General features: G+C 36.4%; 1 protein-coding gene across 1 annotated transcript in view; it reads left to right on the top strand.

The window, feature by feature from the left end:
• LOC127831180 (40S ribosomal protein S16) overlaps window positions 1-16938 on the top strand; it is a 38258-nt gene extending 21320 nt beyond the window's left edge. Inside the window, exons 4-6 of the mRNA XM_052356177.1 lie at window positions 9745-9841; window positions 12701-12748; window positions 16753-16938. Coding sequence (XP_052212137.1) covers window positions 9745-9841; window positions 12701-12748; window positions 16753-16898 — 291 coding nt within the window. The 3' untranslated portion in view covers window positions 16899-16938. The remainder of the gene's footprint in view (window positions 1-9744; window positions 9842-12700; window positions 12749-16752) is intronic.
• The last annotated feature ends 2116 nt before the right edge of the window (window positions 16939-19054 follow it).

Here is a 19054-nt window from a genome sequence, read left to right as displayed (position 1 = left end):
GCTCTACATGATCATGTGCATAAAGTGTCATCCCAGATAAGTCTGATGAAAGTGATGCTTAACCCTTTGCATGCTGGGAAATTTGTCGTCTGCTAAAATGTCTTCTGCTGAATTTCTAAAATTAGCATTTTCTTCGATTTTTTTTTCAAAGAATACTATCAGAATAGCAAACAGTTTGGATCCTGATGAGACGCCACGTTCTGTGGCGTCTTATCTGGATCCAAACTGTTTGCAAAGGCCTTCAATATTCGGTTCCAGCGCTGAAAGGGTTAAACCGACTTCTATGGCAATGAGACGCTGTTATTACTTTACTCCAGCTGAGGTGATAACATGTGTGCAAATAAATGAAGTATCAAATTACTAGTGAGATTGTTTTTAATGTGACCTCTGTATGTGGATGAGACATTCATTAATGTTCTTGTTAGTAAAATATTTTGGATTTTAGTAGTAAAAAGGCGATGAATATCTAAAGGTCTTAGACAATACTTACTTCATAAATAGATATATGATGATGGTTTTCAATTACGTTTTTTACCTGTGCAACATTAATTACCAGGCTTCTATCAGTTGCATGACCTGGTGACGAGTGTTGCAACATCAAGTGTGAACGTTCCCTACTTGCAGTGGGCACACAGACTTCATGTATGCTCTGCAGGGAATTGGGCAACAGAGTTATATATTTATGCCCCCCTTCGAAGAAGAGGGGGTATATTGCTTTGCTCATGTCGGTCGGTCTGTCGGTCGGTCCGTCCACCAGGTGGTTGTCAGACGATAACTCAAGAACGCTTGGGCCTAGGATCATGAAACTTCAAAGGTACATTGATCATGACTCGCAGATGACCCTAATTGATTTTGAGGTCACTAGGTCAAAGGTCAAGGTCACGGTGACCCGAAATAGTAAAATGGTTTCCGGATGATAACTCAAGAACCCTTAGGCCTAGGATCATGAAACTTGATAGGTAGATTGATCATGACTCGCAGATGACCCCTATTGATTTTCAGGTCACTAGGTCAAAGGTCAAGGTCACAGTGACCCGAAATAGTAAAATGGTTTCCGGATTATAACTCAAGAACGCTTAGGCCTAGGATCATGAAACTTGATAGGTAGATTGATCAGGACTCGCAGATGACCCCTATTGATTTTGAGGTATATAGGTCAAAGATCAAGGTCACAGTGACCCGAAATAGTAAAATGGTTTCCGGATGATAACTCAAGAACGCTTAGGCCTAGGATCATGAAACTTGATAGGTAGATTGATCATGATTCGCAGATGACCCCTATTGATTTTCAGGTCACTAGGTCAAAGATCAAGGTCACGATGACCCGAAATAGTAAAATGGTTTCCGGATGATAACTGAAGAATGCTTATTCCTAGGATCATGTAACTTGATAGGTAGAATGATCATGACTCGCAGATGACCCCTATTGATTTTCAGGTCACTAGGTCAAGGTCACCGTGACCCGAAATAGTAAAATGGTGTCCGGATAATAACTCAAGAATGCTTATGGCTAGGATCATGAAACTTCATAGGTACATTGATCATGACTGGCAGATGACCCCTATAGATTTTCAGGTCACTAGGTCAAAGGTCAAAGTCACAGTGACAAAAAAACATATTCACACAATGGCTCTCACTACAACAGAGAGCCCATATGGGGGGCATGCATGTTTTACAAACAGCCCATGTTAATATGTTTTCTATTTATAACTTCAGCAGTATATTATACTGTGTACTGAAAACCAGACATAGCATTTGGTAATGTTCCTTTAGTATTCAGTATTATTTGCTTTAGTGTTCAGTATTAAGGGAGTTAACTTAGGGAGGATGTTAAGATTATATTTAGATTTCCACTTGCTCAATTATTTAAAGATTATGCCTAGGATAAGGGTTAATACACTATAAAATAATACAGTATTATTTGTAATGTGTCCATATTAAAATATGGCAGTGCTTGAATGAACCACAAGCTCGCCACTTTGGCACTTGGAATTGTTTAAACCAAGCTTGCTCAAATTACCAGATTTGCATAGTTTGGCCTGTAACATGATTATTATATCTAATAATAATCAAGGTCAGTGTCACTCGCTGAGGTCAAATGTTTTACATGAATATGCTTTACTTTGTTGAGATTCTTTCTTACATCAAGGTTCTGAATCATCTGGAGCTGAGTCACATGCAAGACCCATAACACTGGAGGCAAGGTTAAGGTCACACTTGGCGGTCAGAGATCACAAATTTCATTTATTATTCATAAGTTAGCAATTCTTTCTCTAAGCATTAATGGATTCTGTAATAACTTTTGGCGATTTTTCTGCTTTATCTAGCATTTAGTAACAGGTAAGCCCCAGGTCTTGAGGATCAAGGTCAAGGTCACACATTGAGGTCAAATTTTACAAATCTTGTTAAAATATTCCTTTTGTTGTTAGGATTTTGCCATACACAAAAGGATTTGCACCCATTCATTTACACAATTTATTTTTAGGGGTATATCAATTCAACAAATTAGTTTGTTGTTAATGAAATATTTGATGAGAAGTGTCTTTTGTTGTTAGGATTCTACCATACACAAAAGGATTTGCACCCATTGATTTACGCAATTTATTTTGAGGGGTATATCAATTCAACAAATTTGTTTGTTGTTAATGAAATATTTGATGAGAAGTGTATTTGATGTAAATTGTTTTAGAAGTTAATGTTTGAAGTTACACAAAGTTGCTTAATTGTTCATTGAATACCGTATGATAAGTGCATTTGATGTATTCACCGATGATGAAAGTAACACACTAACCGACTTCTATGGCAATGAGACGCTGTGATTACTCAACACTCTCTGAGGTGAAATGTGTGTGTGCAAATTTGTGAAGTATAAAATGCCTTATAAGATTTGTGTGTTGTTTTTAGCTCACCTGAGCACAACGTAATCATGGTGAGCTTTTGTGATCGCCTTTTGTCCGTCGTCCGTTGTTCGTCGTCAACATTTTGCCTTGTGAACACTCTAGAGGCCACATTTATCGTCAGATCTTCATGAAACTTGGTCAGAACATTTGTCCCAATGATACCTCGACCGAGATCGAAACTTGGTCATGCTGGGTAAAAAATTAGGTAACTCAGCGATTTTCCTCCTTCTTTATAAAGTACCGGTAAACGGTACTTTCCCAATCGAACGAAAATTCCCAAATTCCCAAAACGGTACTTTCCCAATCGAGCAAAAATTCCCAAATTCCCAATCGGCATCTGGAAAAATCCCAATCAGCGTCCGAATTTTTTCTCAAAACGATAGAAAGTTTCGTAAAAAAACCAACTTTCGGCTAGCGAACAAAGAAAATCGTATAGTTGTGTGTAACCACGCGCTCGATTAATTTCGGGTTTTATTATTCAGCGCATTCAATCAATAGAGTTGTTACTGTTTCCGGTTCTTTTGCCAGGCAGCCAGCGTACTGTTTTACGTCGGTTTGTAACCTTATCGTAGTTTGAAATGAGTCATAATAGCAAATATTATGCCAAAAAACCAATCGGAACCATCTATCACAGGACACATTGACAGCAATAATGATGCTGTGCAGGGAGGGATGCATGCAACTGAGTGATGATCAAACATCAAAGATTGTTGAAATTTTCACAAAAATGAAAGAGAGAGACATTGCTTTAAAAGAGATTAAAACAACTAGTAATTGATTTGGTGTGTTCTTTATAATATTTTGTTATTTATATAAACTTTATAACTTAATGGTCATTAAGGCATGCCTGCAAATGATTATTTAAATGGGTATGTTCAATTAAGTATGAACTGTATGATGTATTCAATAAGACCCAAACTTCACTACGCGATTTTCCCAAATTTAGGATTTCACGACTCGATTTTTCCCAATTTTGAGGTTTTCACGACTCAATTTTTCCCAATCAGACCGGTACAGGTACTTTTCCCAATTGGACAAGGAAAATCGCTGTAACTAGATCCAAAAAAAAAAATAAAAAAATTTGGGAACACTGTAAGTCACATTTGATGCCAAGCTTCATGTAACTTGTTTGTCTTAATGATATTTTGGTTGTGTTCAAAAATGGTTCTGGTCCGTTGAAAAACATGGTGGCAGGGGGCGGGGAAGTATTCCTTATATGGCTATTGAGAAACCTTGTGAACACTGTAGAAGCACAATTTTTGCCCAATCATCATGAAAGTTGGTCAAGACATTGGTTTTATTGATATCTCGGACGAGTTCGAAAATGGTCCAGGTCGGTGAAAAAACATGGCCGCCAAGGGGCGGGGCAGATTTCTCTATATGTATATAGTGAAAACATGTGAACACTCTAGAAGTCACATTTTTGGTCCAATCTTAATGAAATTTGTTCAGAACATTTATTTACTGGATATGACGATTGATTTTGAAAATGGTTCGGATCGGTAAAAAAACATGGCCGCGGGGGGGGGGGGGGATTTTCCTTATATTTATATAGTAAAAAAAGCTTGTGAACACTCTAGAAGTCACATTTTTTGCCTAATCATCATGAAATATTGTCTAAACATTGATTTTATAGATATCTCGGCCAAGTTCGAAAATGGTCATGCTTTGTGGAAAAACATGGCCGCCAGGGGGTAGGGCAGTTTTCTCTATATGTATATAGTGAAAATATGTGAACAGTTTAGAAGACACATTTTTCGCCCAATCTTTATGAAATTTGGTCAGAACATTTGTTTCCTGGATACGATGGTTGAGTTCGAAAATGGTTCGGATCGGTCAAAAAAACATGGCCGCCAGAGGGGGCCTTTTTCCATATATTTATATTTAAAAAAAAACTTGTGAACACTCTAGAAGTCACATTTTTTGTCCAATCATCATGAAACTTGGCCAAAATATTGGTTTTATGGATATCTTGGTTGTGTTTGAAAATAGTCATGATCAGTGAAAAAATATGGCCGCCAAGGGGTGGGGCAGTTTTCTCTATATATAAATAATGAAAACATGTCTTCATGACATTTGTTGGTCAGAACATTTTTTTTCCTGTATATGACGGTTGAGTTCAAAATGGTTTTGATCTATCTAGTAACATGACCGCCCGGGGGGGGGGGGGGGGGCATTTTCCTTTTATTTATATACTTAAAATCTTGTGAACACTCTTTAAGTCACATTTTTGGGCCAATCATCATGAAACTTTGTTAAAACATTGTTTTTTTGATATGTCGGATGAGTATGAAAATGGTAATGATCAGTAATAATAATATATATATTTAAAAAAATCTGGTTATTAAAAACATGGCCGCCAGGGTGGGTGGGGTAATTTTCTATATAGGCCTATTGTGAATACTTTGAAACACCTTATTTTTAAAGTCAGTCTTGTCATACCAATAATTTGAAATATTTGCTGAAGATTTTTAAATCTGTGTTTCTTTCCATCTTAGTCTCTAAGGTGAGCGACCTAGGGCCCTTTGGGGCCTCTTATTTTCTGACCCTATTATGTGCCAGTTTCATTTATTACTATTCTTGTTTGTCAAATATTTTTGTAGTAAAAGGCCATGTAAATCTAAAGGTCTTAGACAATACTTACTACATAAATATATAGATAATTGTTTTCAATTATTTTTTTTTACATGTGCAACATTAATTACCAGGCATGTGGGAGTTGCATGACCTGGTGACGAGTGTTGCAACATAAAGTGTGAACGTTCCCTACTTGCAGTGAGCACACAGACTTCATGTATGCTCTGCAGGGAATTGGGCAACAGAGTTGTAACATATATGGGGCAGTTTTGCTTATATGGCTATAGTTAAACCGTTTTTACACTGTCAGCCATTATGTACAACAGTAGGTGGTTACAGATTAAGAGAGAACATATAAACACAGGATGCCAATATCACAGATGTTTATTTAAGTCTTATTTAAGTCTATTTGGAGTACACTCGAGCTCCATGCAGAGCACAGCAATTCAGTATCAAAATATTTATCCGAAATCGATGGCTGTCTGGGTACTACTACACTCTTAATGACTGAGTCTTCGCCAAAAGCCTCCAAAGTCTAATTCGTTACCCAAATCGTCCTCCTGCTGGTAGTATGTATAAAACGTATCATCAATAAAATGTCTTTACAATTTTATAACGTTTATTTTCTATAATTTTTCAATTGTTTTGGTGTTTTTTTTTCTACTTTTTTCAATATGTCAGCCAGCCAGTTAGGTTGCAAACCACTCCTATTGTTGCCAGGTGGTGATTGTGTAATACTTTTGGAAATTGACCCCAATTAACTGGGCACTTTCATCAAAGACCTTTGTCTTGATGTCAGATGGAAACCATTCATAAGATTGATTAGTAATTACAACTTGAAATGTTTCACCCCTACAATTTTCAGTTAGTCAGTAGTTTGTGTGTGATTATGAAAGATTTGTGATTTTAGCAGGTTTTATTGTTGTTTCAATTTGAAATATCAATGCAAGGTGAGTCCTAAAATTGTTCCAGTTGTTTAAATACACTTTGTCAAAAATGTGAATTTTGTAGTAAAAAAACAACAACTTATCACATCTTTAACATATTTAAGAAGCACAAACAACGCTTTGGTTGAAAAGAAAAGTTGTTTTGCAGTTGTTTTTGCAAAAATAATGTATTTCTGCTACAGATTTTTTGTGCGTTTAAATTACAAATAGTTTGACAGTTGTTTTGATATGATACATTTTAAAATGTCTTGTGTGTGTGTTTACTTCTATATTTGCACACATTTGTAACTAAATAAGAAAGAGCAAGTGATGTTCTTTTGTACTATAAAAGAAGATCAATATTGAATTTCTAGTAGCTGTACATATTCTCATACTCATATACTTCTTTATAACTGACTTTGATATATGATAACAATTCAACATAATGTATTTAATTATGCAAAAACTATTTTATAAACACACCATCTGTTGAACAAATACAGTTGTTTTCAGTATCTAAAAGTGTTATTGCTAAACAGGTTGTAAACAGTCATCCCTTATAAGATGCTGAGATTCTTATCTTATGATCTCAAAGCTTGACAACAATTTGTGGAAAAATGTACTTGCATTTTCTTTTGCTCATGCTCATTATTAAATTACTTTCCTCATATTACTTTTATCCAAAATATAGCTTTGTCGCAACAGGTAACAAATGTCTATTTTTAAAAACTTACACACAAAACTACTTATAACGCAAATATGTATATATCTGCCGAAACAGCAAACCTTTTCTTTTCACAAAACAACGTTGACAACCCTTGCATAACGTTAGTACCACTCAGGTGAGCGACCCAGGGCCACCATGGCCCTCTTGTTGTTTTTTATAGCAAATGTAGTCCTAAATAAATTAACATTAGAATAATGCTTATTTTGCTTAAATTTGGCATAACCCGACCAACCCACTAAAATCGGCCCGACTGAATTTTTTGTGTGTTCCTTTCCAAAAAAAAATGTTGTGTGTGCCGAAAATTCTTTCCGCTAAATTTTTCCTTTCCGCTTGTTATCCTTTTCGGTTATTTGCGTCATTTAATTGAATGCTCTTTCAAGGATATCTAGGATAGTAATGAACAAAACGTGTACCCGTATTTATTTGAGTCGCCTATTTATTTGACATATGCATATGCGATTAATTAGACTTTAAATACAATTGAACTGCTCCTGTTTTCCTCGTATCCCTTTTATTAAAATACCCTGCTGTTGTTCAGGATAGTTCGGGAGTAAAAAAACAAATTAATTAATTATCACGGTTTAATTCAATTCGGCAATCGGCAGAGATGTTTAATATTATCACAATAAACCTAATTATTTAATTATCACTCTTTAATTCAGATCGGTAAATATTCGGTAGAAAGATAAAAAGTGGTCAGCTTAGAAATATTCATTGACGGGTATTGTCACGTTTTTGTTTCATTTGCTTATCTCTTTATACAACTTTCGGACCGTTAGCTATTTTGGAGGCAGACGGCGATATTAAATTTGTATTTAAATTATACAACATCCGCGCATTAATGACCCTATATTATCCGATAGCTCCACCCGTCCTCACGTTTCATTCGACAACGTCATGTCATGTGTAAGCGAGCTCAATGCTGATTGGCCAGCTACCATTTGCACTTCATTATCAATAAGATTAAGCAATGTCTAATCGGGTACAGACCGGGTTTCCTTAACTGTTCGAATTGTGAATACTTTCATTGAAACAAAGAGACAAATATAGAAAACCAGTCCGGATTAAAATGGCGGATGTTTTCAACGAAATTTTACTAGATTTTCGCAATTTAAATTTTTCTTGAGCCTAATTCTCAATATTTTCGCAAATTACTCAAATGGCGAACGACAGCGCGATCATTGCAAACGTGTTATTATTGGAATAAATGCTCACTATTCCAAAGCGAAAGTATAGGGAATATGGCTCAAGAAAAATATAATTTGCGAATATGCTTAAATCTCGTTAAATTTCATTGAAAACATCCGCCATTTTAATCCCGAGTGTTCTTTTTACAAATACCCGGTATTTTTCTCTTTGTTTCCATGAACAATTTGTAGCTGGCGATTCACCATTGAGTTCGCTATCGGGTAATATCGGGTCATTTATGCGCAGATAATGGAATACATAGTTGATACTGCCTACAATATAATGGCCAATGGCAAAAGTTATATAAAAAATAAGCAAATGAAAAGAAGCGAAACACTCAATAAATTATTTTTAAGCTGATCACTTTACAAATTTCTACCGACGATTGATCTGAATTAAAGGATGATAATTAAATAATAAGTTACATGTCGAAGATTTTGCACCTTTCTGTTCTTGATTGAAATTAAAATGTTATACTAGTTATTACTTTGTTGTTTTTTACTCACAAACTATGCTATTGTAAAGTAATATGTCAACCAAATAGTATATTTAAGTACTATTAAATAAATATTTTATTATATCTAATTGCTAGCTTACTTGTTATCATTTTCTGTAGTCAAACGATATGCACATTTTATTTCATGTGCAAAATGCGTAAAATTTTTCGGACTGTCGTTTTCAGATAAAGTATTTTTCGTCGATTATATTATATTTTCGAAGTTCTTTATAGAAAAAATAGACATACGAATACACGTGCCATGATACGGACGGTGCAGAAAAATCTTTACCAGAGGCAGAAGACCTGGAGATTTATTTGATAATTACCTTTCAGTTTGGTATATGTCGGAGTTCAATGGAAAAAAAAAATACAAAAAAAAAAAATCCCTACCTACCTACCCACCCAAATTTACCTGGGTGGGTTATGCCAAACAAACAATTTTTTAAGGATGGCCTTGTGGAAAAACTGCAAAATTTCCAATCTCCGTCTGAAATATGCCCCAAAGGAAGGACAATTACTCTGTATGTCATTTTATATAAGTCTTGTTCCACAAGTGCATCATATGCTTAAAAAAACAACAGAAACTGAACATGTCAAGCCAAAAGGCATATTAATGAATAGTTAATTGGTTTGTGCAATTAAAAATACCCATAAGGTACTTTTCCCAATTGGACAAATAAAAGCGAAGATGCATTAACTATTTGTTGTCTTGGGACAGGATTAAAAGTCCTAGAAAGTAACACAAGCCCATAATTTCTGCATTTGCAAATTTTGAACCGGGCTTGCTCCAATTATTATATATACTCAGTTGGGCCCGTAACATGATCATTTACTTGTGTAATGATAGATATAGCAATTTGGGTTTGCTTTGTCACACTACTTACTAAGTGTACTGGTGTGGTCTGATGGAAATGTTTTTGATTTCAGCTCTCGGAGCCAGTTCTGCTGTTGGGCAAGGAGAAGTTTGCTGGTGTCGACATTCGTGTTCGGGTCCGCGGAGGTGGTCACGTCGCACAGATCTATGGTTTGTATAAGCCATGTCTTGGAAAACTGGTCGTAATGCATGTGGGTACTGGTCGTAATGCATGTGGGTACTGGTCGTAATGCATGTGGGTACTGGTCGTAATGCATGTGGGTACTGGTCATAATGCATTGTGGGTAAAGTGTCATTAAAGATAAGCCTTGGAAGTCCCCACAGGCTTATCTGGGTCAACACGTTCTGCCTTACTTGGTTTTTCGCTTAGAAGAGTCATCCTTTTTGCAGGGTATAAAAATGGCTTAAAAAGAACTTGTTTCTTTACTCTGGTGTGGAAATTGTTTACCATTTTAACAAGTAGACTAGGGTAGTCTTTTTTGTAAGTAGCATATTGGAAGTTTTTGTAATTTGACAGAATTCCCAATGATGAAAGTGATAATCAAACCGACTTCTATGGCAATGAGTCACTGTGATTACTTTACACTTGCTGAGGTGATAACATTTGTGTGATGGTTAATGGCATACCGGACAAGAATTGTATTTGATGTGAAGGTGTTAAGTAGTGTTTGAAAATACAACAGGTTGCTTAATATTTTATGGGAAATGTATTTGATGTAAAGAGTTTAAGTAGTAAATATTTAAAGATAAACAAAGTTGCTACATGGTACATTGAATGCTTTTGAGAATTGCGTTGGATGTGATTGGTGTTAGTAGTAAATGTTTCATGAAACACGAAGTTGCTTTATCCAAGGGGGTAATCACACGATTGTCAAGATGGCAACGTCCATTTAGTGACAGGAATTTTTTGTGTAATCAATCATGGAATACTAGATAAGTGTATTTGATGTATTCACCAATGATGAAAGTAACACAATAACCGACTTCTATGGCAATGAGTAGCTGTGATTTCTTTACCCTTGCTGAGGTGAAAGTAATATAAATATACATGATTCATGAAGGGGATTACTTTTGTTTGAAAATAAGATTAAATGCCAATCAGGGATGGGAACTTGCAATTTACACTTGGTTGCCCAGCTATAGACTAATAAGCCCAGTACCATGTACATGTAGTCTCATATGTATCTAATAGTTTCTTTAAATAATCTAATGGGCAATCACTAATTTCCATCCCTGTACATGTCGATAATCCTGTTTGCGGGGAAAGAAAAAGGTTCCTTTAGGTAATCATGTGTTTGTGCGAATCAGAACTAATGTACATGTAGATGATATAATTTGTCTTAAACTAAGAATAAATGCACATGTAGGTTATACAATTTTTGGGAAAATAAGAACAAATTTACATGAAGGTGATACAATCTTTACTAAAATAAGAATAAATGTAGGTGCAAGTCTAGGGACATGACAGAGTTTTCCTCAAATGGGACGATAGGAATGAGGCTCACGAGAAGTTTCTTTACTGGTTACACTGTTGCTACTACAAAAGCAAACACAATTTTGACACAAAACTATCTCTCATCATCAAATTATGTGGAGATATGTATTTCTAAGCAACTACCTATATTATAAAAACAAAACATAGTACTTGTAATTGAAGGGTCATAATACACCCCGCAATGGAACTTTTTGTTGGTTCATTCTGGAATCAACCTGTTGGTCTGTCTGTGTACCTTATTGTTGTAATTTTATCTCTCAGTTTCTGCCTTTCTTCGTCAGACTTGCTATGTAGATATGCAAGATGTTATTTGTGTATACTTTCAGAGTTATATGCTTATGAATTTTGCCAAAAGGTGCATACATGCATAATTGTACATACATACTTTGTATTGCAAAAAAGTTTGCATGTAACGTTTTAGATATGTTGTTTATACTATGTAGAATACAAAGATGTAACAAAGTACAAGATGTTAATTTGTGTCAAATAGTGGTTGCAAAGTTATGTGCCCTTGAACTTGCATAATGGATTCAATAAATCAATATTTTGATCCCTTTATTATATATTATGCCCTTGTCAAGTAAAATCTTTCAGGGGCAACTGGACAAGTTACTATCAACCATGTGTTCCATTTATTATACCCCCACAAACAAAGTTTAGGGGGGTAGATGGAGTGAACTTGTCTGTCTGCCTGTCGGTCAGTCCGTGTTAAGTGTCCGTTCCCTCATTCAAATTGTTTTCATCCGATCTTCACCAAACTTGATCAGATGTTGTATCTAGATGATGTCTAGGTCAAGTTCGAAGATGGGTCAGGCCATAACAAAAACTAGGTCATTTGGGTCACTTAGTGCATTTTAAACATTGAGCATCGTGTCTGCACTCAAATTCATGTAGTTTTCATCCCAGCTTCACCAAACTTGGTCAGAAATTGCATCTAGATGCAGTCTAGGCCAAGTTCAAACATGGGTCATGGCAGGTCAAAAATTAGGTCACGGGGTCACTTAGTGTGTTTTAAACATTGAACATGGTGTCCGCTCTCTTATTCAAGTTTTCATCCGATCTTCACCAAACTTATTCAGAACTGAAGTTGTATCTATATGATGTCTAGGTCAATATTGAATATGGGTCATGCTGGGTCAAAAACTAGGTTACGGGGTCACTTAGTGCATTTTTTAACATCCAGCATAGTGTCAGCTCTCTAATTTAAGTAGTTTTCATCGGATCTTTACCTTTTATCTAGATGTTCATAAGGCCAAGTTCGAACATGGGCCTTGCCGGGTCAAAAACTAGGTCACGGGTCACTAAGTGCGCTTTCAACATTGAGCATGGTGTCCCCTTTTTTGTGTGAAGACAACATGCAAAATATTCTGTGTCAATGTGGCATATTGGGGTATTCGTCACGTATGTGACAAAGCTCTAGTTAATTTTTTCAAGTGAACATGAATAACTCTTAACTTTGCTTAATGCAAAAACATGATTGGTGCAACATATTCATTAATTTCCTCTTTTTTCAGCTATTCGACAGGCCATATCCAAGTCACTTGTGGCGTATTACCAGAAATGTAAGCATTGATTGTTACCGCTAACTCATGACAGTGTTAATTTAAGGACTTCTTAAGACCTTTTTTCTGCTTAACAACTTGCTTAAAATATTATCTAGCCAAAATAGGATGCATTGGTGTTAAGGATGTGGTTTCTGTCATTTGGAGACAAGTATGAGCCTTGGTTTGTAAGCCATGTCATGATCTTTCCAGTGACACAAAGCCTTAAATTCAAGCTTAAATATCAATAAATAAAATTTAAAAGATCAAACACGTACTCATGGTTTTGAAATGGATATAAAACTGGCATTTGGCATCCGATGTATGCTTAGCTGACCTGTTGTACACTATGATGATACTGACATACCAGTTCTGCTTATGAGATGTAGCTGATTAAACTTCTCACAGCGCTCTGATGTGTACACTATATCAGTAAGTGCTGCAACAATACGCCAAAAACCGTTTTGCAATATATTGTCAGTTTAAAAATCCGTAATGCAATATATTGCAATTTATTGCTTACTTGTACCAGAATTATAACTCGCCAGCTAATCACCCAAACCATCTTAATGACATAAACATTACCTTTTCGTCTGCCATTTAGAGAACTATTATAAAGGCTGACAAGAAGAATAAAAACCTGAAAGAGGACTATGGATGTTTAAAAGCCGGTTGTGTAATTTATCAGAATGCTGTTACTTAAAATCTGTTTTGATCATTATTACTGCTGTTTATAATAACATCAATTTACATTTTTATTCCCCCCTTCGAAGAAGAGGGGGTATATTGCTTTGCTCATGTCGGTCGGTCTGTCTGTCGGTCCGTCCACCAGGTGGTTGTCAGATGATAACTCTAGAACGCTTGGGCCTAGGATCATAAAACTTCATAGGTACATTGATCATGACTCGCAGATGACCCCTATTGATTTTGAGGTCACTAGGTCAAAGGTCAAGGTCACGGTGACCTGAAATAGTAAAATGGTTTTTGAATGATAACTCAAGAATGCATACGCGGCCAACAGGGCAAACTCTGAACAATATTACTGAAGCAACTGGTCTGTAACCCTAAATCTATAATTATCAGTCCAATGAAACATCATCCTTTTAGTGAAATACAGTGGATCAGTAAAAATATTATCAGAATATGAGATTTTTTGTTTATTTTGTATATTAAATATTGTGTTAATGTTTAATTTTGTTGATTAATATAAATATAAGCAGGACAGGGGAGGTATTACACTATTATATCTTTCTTATATACAGGGGAAACAAATGCAATAAGTTAAAATTTCATGTTTAATGAATACAGGATATCTACTCCCCCCCCCCATTTTTTTTTAAACATCTATAAATTACCCCACCCCACATTATTCACCCCCACTCACCCCTACCCCCACCCCCACCCCCCAATTTTTTTTTTTAATCTTATATGTAAAAAAAACATTTTTTTTAAACATCTAATAAATTATCACATCCCACATTATACCCCCCCTCTCACTCCCCCTACCACCCCCACCCCCACCCCCCACCCCCTCAATTTTTTTTAATTTTTTTTAAGCATCTTATAATTACCCCACCCCACATTATACCCCCCCTCTCACTCCCCCCTACCCCCCCCTACTTACTCCCCCCCACCCCCCCAATTTTGTTTAAACATCTAATAAATTACCCCACCCCCACATTATTACCCCCTCTCACCCCCCCACCCCCCCCATCCCCCCAATTTTTTTTTTAAACATCTTATAAATTACCAAACCCACAGTATACCCCCCTCTCACCCCTACTACACCCCCCCCCCCTACACCCCACCCCCCCCCCCCCAATTTTTTTTTAAACATCTTATAAATTACCACACCCCCACATTATACCTCCCTCTCACTCCCCCTTACCCTTCCCCACCCCCCCCCCCACCCCCACTCCCAATTTTTATGCCCCCCTTCGAAGAAGAGGGTTATATTGCTTTGCTCATGTCGGTCGGTCCGTCCACCAGGTGGTTGTCAGACGATAACTCAAGAACGCTTGGGCCTAGGATCATGAAACTTCATAGGTACATTGATCATGACTCGCAGATGACCCCTATTGATTTTGAGGTCACTAGGTCAAAGGTCAAGGTCACGGTGACCCGAAATAGTAAAATGGTTTTTGAATGATAACTCAAGAACGCATACGCCTAGGATCATGAACCTTCATGGGTAGATTGATCATGACTTGCAGATGACCCTTATTGATTTTGAGGTCACTAGGTCAAAGGTCAAGGTCACGGTGACACGAAATAGTAAAATGGTTTCAGGATGATAACTCAAGAATGCATACGCCTAGGATCATGAAACTTCATGGGTAGATTGATCATAACTCGCAGATGACCCCTATTGATTTTGAGATCACTAGGTCAAAGGTCAAGGTCACGGTGACCCGAAATAGTAAAATGGTTTTTGGATGATAACTCGAGAACGCATACGCCTAGGATCATGAAACTTCATAGGTAGATTGATCATGACTTGCAGATGAACCCTATTGATTTTGAGGTCACAAGGTCAAAAGTCAAGGTCACGGTGACCCGAAATAGTAAAATGATTTTCGGATGATAACTCAAGAACGCTTTTGCCTAGGATCATGACACTTCATAGGTACATTGATCGTGACTCGCAGATGACCCCTATTGATTTTCAGGTCACTAGGTCAAAGGTCAAGGTCACAGTGACAAAAATCGTATTCACACAATGGCTGCCACTACAACGGACAGCCCATATGGGGGGGCATGCATGTTTTACAAACAGCCCTTGTTTTTTTAAACATCTAATAAATTACTCCACCCCACATTATTACCCCATCTCACTCCCCCACCCCCCCCCCCACCTCCCAACCCCCCCCCCCCCATTTTTTTTAAACATCTTATAAATTACCACACCCCACATTATACCCCCCTCTCACTCCCTTACCCCCCACCCACCCCCCAATTTTTTTTTTTTTAAATCTAATAAATAACCCCACCCCACATTATTACCCCCTCTCATCCCCCCCTCCCCCTCCATTTTTTTTATTTTTTTTAAACATCTTATAAATTACCACACCCCACATTATACCCCCCTCTCACTCCCCCTTGATCATGACTGGCAGATGATCCCTATTGATTTTCAGGTCACTAGGTCAAAGGTCAATTTCACAGTGACTCGAAATAGTACAATGGTTTCCGGATGATAACTTGCATTAGGTCAAAGGTCAAGGTCACAGTGACAAAAAAAGTATTCACATAATGGCTGCCACTACAACTGACAGCCCATATGGGGGGCATGCATGTTTAACAAACAGCCCTTTTTATGATGTAATTAATTATGTTGTTATTTTTTGTATTTCCATAAGCTTCATCTTAAATTTAACATTATGACATGCAAAAGCAGATCTTGCGGACTCCCATGTAACAACTGTACTCCGTATAATAAACTTTTTAGAATGCTATTTTTACGCAACAATTTATTTTTACCCAACAGTAAACACCGATTTGCTTTGTTTACCTTGATATCATTATTTCGGATGGCTTTTCTGGATGAAATGTTGATGAATTTTTGTACAATTTTCGTACCGGTATGATAAAAATGGTATCGCAATTCAATATGCGGATTGTGATATATACCGATATATTGTTGCAGCACTAATATCAGTATTCATGCTTGTTATCATCCAATATTGATATAAAAAAACTTGCTAAGTGTATGTATGGTGAAATCCAGACAAACAATCATCCATATGTTAATTATTCTAAAATATCTGCAATCTTTATGCTATCTCAGCCATGGATTAAGAGGTCTATAGAAATGCTATCTAGTTAACTTGAAATTCCAGGAAAAAATATTAATATTTTAGGTTGAGTAGGAATTTCACCTGTTCTGATTGCATAAAGGTTTTTCTATTGGATCAAAACAGTTATGGTTAAGATGACTTACAACTGATCAGAAGAACAATTGTTGTCATTTATCCATATATAACAAGACGATACACCATTCACTTGCTCTCATATTTTTGAGACAGATGTTGATGAGGCATCCAAGAAGGAGATCAAGGACCTGCTGCTGGCCTACGACAAGAGTCTCCTGGTCGCTGACCCCAGGCGCTGTGAGGCCAAGAAGTTCGGAGGGCCAGGTGCCAGGTCCAAATACCAGAAATCTTACCGTTAAATCTTCTTGTACACACTGCGACAATAAAGAAAAAAAATCATATGGTCTTTGTGAAACATTTGTTGTCCTTCCAAGTTTTTTTTCACCTTTTGCAGAAAGGAAGGGGGATTTTTAACCAGGTTTTCCTAAGGAAAAAACTGGTTATTAGATTGGCGAATGTCGGCTGGCGGGCGGGCAGAACAAGCTTGTCCGGGCAATAACTTCATCGTTCATTGTGAGATTTTAATATCATTTGGCACATTTGTTCACCATCATTAGACGGTGTGTCGCGCGAAAGAATAACGTCGATATCTCCAAGGTCAAGGTCACACTCCTTGAGTTCAAAGATCAAAAATGGCCTTAAATGAGCTTGTCCGGGCCATAACTATGTCATTCATTGTGAGATTTTAAGATTATTTGTTCACCATCATAGGACGGTGTGTCGCACGAAAGAATTGCGTCAATATCTCAAGGGTCAAGGTTGCCACAAATAAAAATAGATTTATTTTGAAACAAAGGGGGTTAATTGTAAACAATCAGTTCATTTTGAGTTGTCTCCCTTTATCAGACTTTCAATTTGAAAACCTGGTTTTGTGACAATTTTGTCCCTTGTTCAGACTTTGTATGGAAATTTGTTGAATTTATGTTCTCTGAAAGTAACTGCTTCTCAATCTGTTCCAATTCTTATTGAATTAAATTTAGTTTATATGGGTCTGACATGAATTTCCTGCAAAATAAAACCTTCCTGAATGTAAAGTTCCTGATCATGTATTTCTCACTTTGTTCTCTGTAATCATTTATAAATATTGATAATAATTTTTATTCTATTAATAATTTTATGGAATATTGGCAACTTTACATTACTGACGCTAGTTTTAGTGTGGGTCAATCAAGCAAAACTGCACCATTAACATCCTTGTATACCACCTTAGGTTTTTAGTATGGCCAGATTTTAAAATATTCTCGTGTCTGTTTTAACAATTTTAGTTTGTGCTTACTTGAATCCAATTGCAAAAAAGACTACAAACATGTGTTTAAAGTATTTCAAGCTAAAAATTAAAATTGCGAAATAAGCATCAATTACAAAAAACCATTAGTCATAACAGTAAGAACATTTACATAAAAAGCAACCCAAGCCAGATAATCTTAAAACCAATCTGAAACATATTCAAGAGATTGCGGCCAGGTGTCGTCAGTCAAAACTTGGTCAAGAAGATGGCACACAACATTAGAGGGGCCTTTTCACAGATTTTGGCATATTTTGAAGTTTGTCATTAAATGCTTTATATTGATAAATGTAAACATTGGATCTTAAAAGCTCCAGTAAAAAATCAAGAATAATATTTTTAAAAAAGGAAAAAAAAGGAGCCGGTACCAGGGCTCGAACCAGTGACCCCCAGAGTCCTGGAGTTAGTCTGAAGTAAAAACGCATTAGCCCTCTTGGCTATTCCGCTGGGTATACACAGTTGTATTTTATACCTTATATAAGCAATCTTCGTAGTTTCGTAAATTTAAACGACAACAACAGAACTCTCCAAATTATTCAATCGTTTCGCGTTGCAACGCTTAATAATTTTTAGGTTTTCAAATCGTCAAAAGATACATATAATGGCTATATTGGACAATGGTAAATGTTCAGTAATACTGTTTCTTCACAAATATCATAACTAAAACGAAAATTTGCGAATCTGAAACAACTTTTCAATTTTGTCAATTTACCAAACCGTGAAAAGATCCCTTTAAATATATTTAAGTTTATTATTCACAGAAATTTAAATTTTCAAATATCTTGTTATTGTAAAAGAAATAGGTATCTGAAAACTAGCTGACGCAAAATGACAAAATCATCAAATCCAGATCATAAGTGCCCGAGATATGTAGAAAAGGCCCAATCCATTGATCAAAGGACATTATTATTGAAAGAACAGTAAATCCATGTCAAATCATCGGATGAGTATCACCTGACAACTTTTATCGTCTTTACGGTGCTGAAGTTTCATCAAAGTCAGATCTGAGATCTCTGGCAGAATTGAGGTGTGATTAACAGAAGGGTTGACATGGAGTAGAATGGAAACAGATTTTGATGAAATTGCGTTCAGTTCAATTCAAACTCTATTCAGTCAAATTTAGATTTCAAGCAGGCGGACAAAAAGCCACTGAGCTATCCCCTTTGGCAG

The sequence above is a fragment of the Dreissena polymorpha genome, chromosome 1 (assembly GCF_020536995.1).
Source record: "Dreissena polymorpha isolate Duluth1 chromosome 1, UMN_Dpol_1.0, whole genome shotgun sequence".
Lineage (NCBI taxonomy): Eukaryota > Metazoa > Mollusca > Bivalvia > Myida > Dreissenidae > Dreissena > Dreissena polymorpha.
This window is presented reverse-complemented; position numbering and strand designations above follow the sequence as displayed.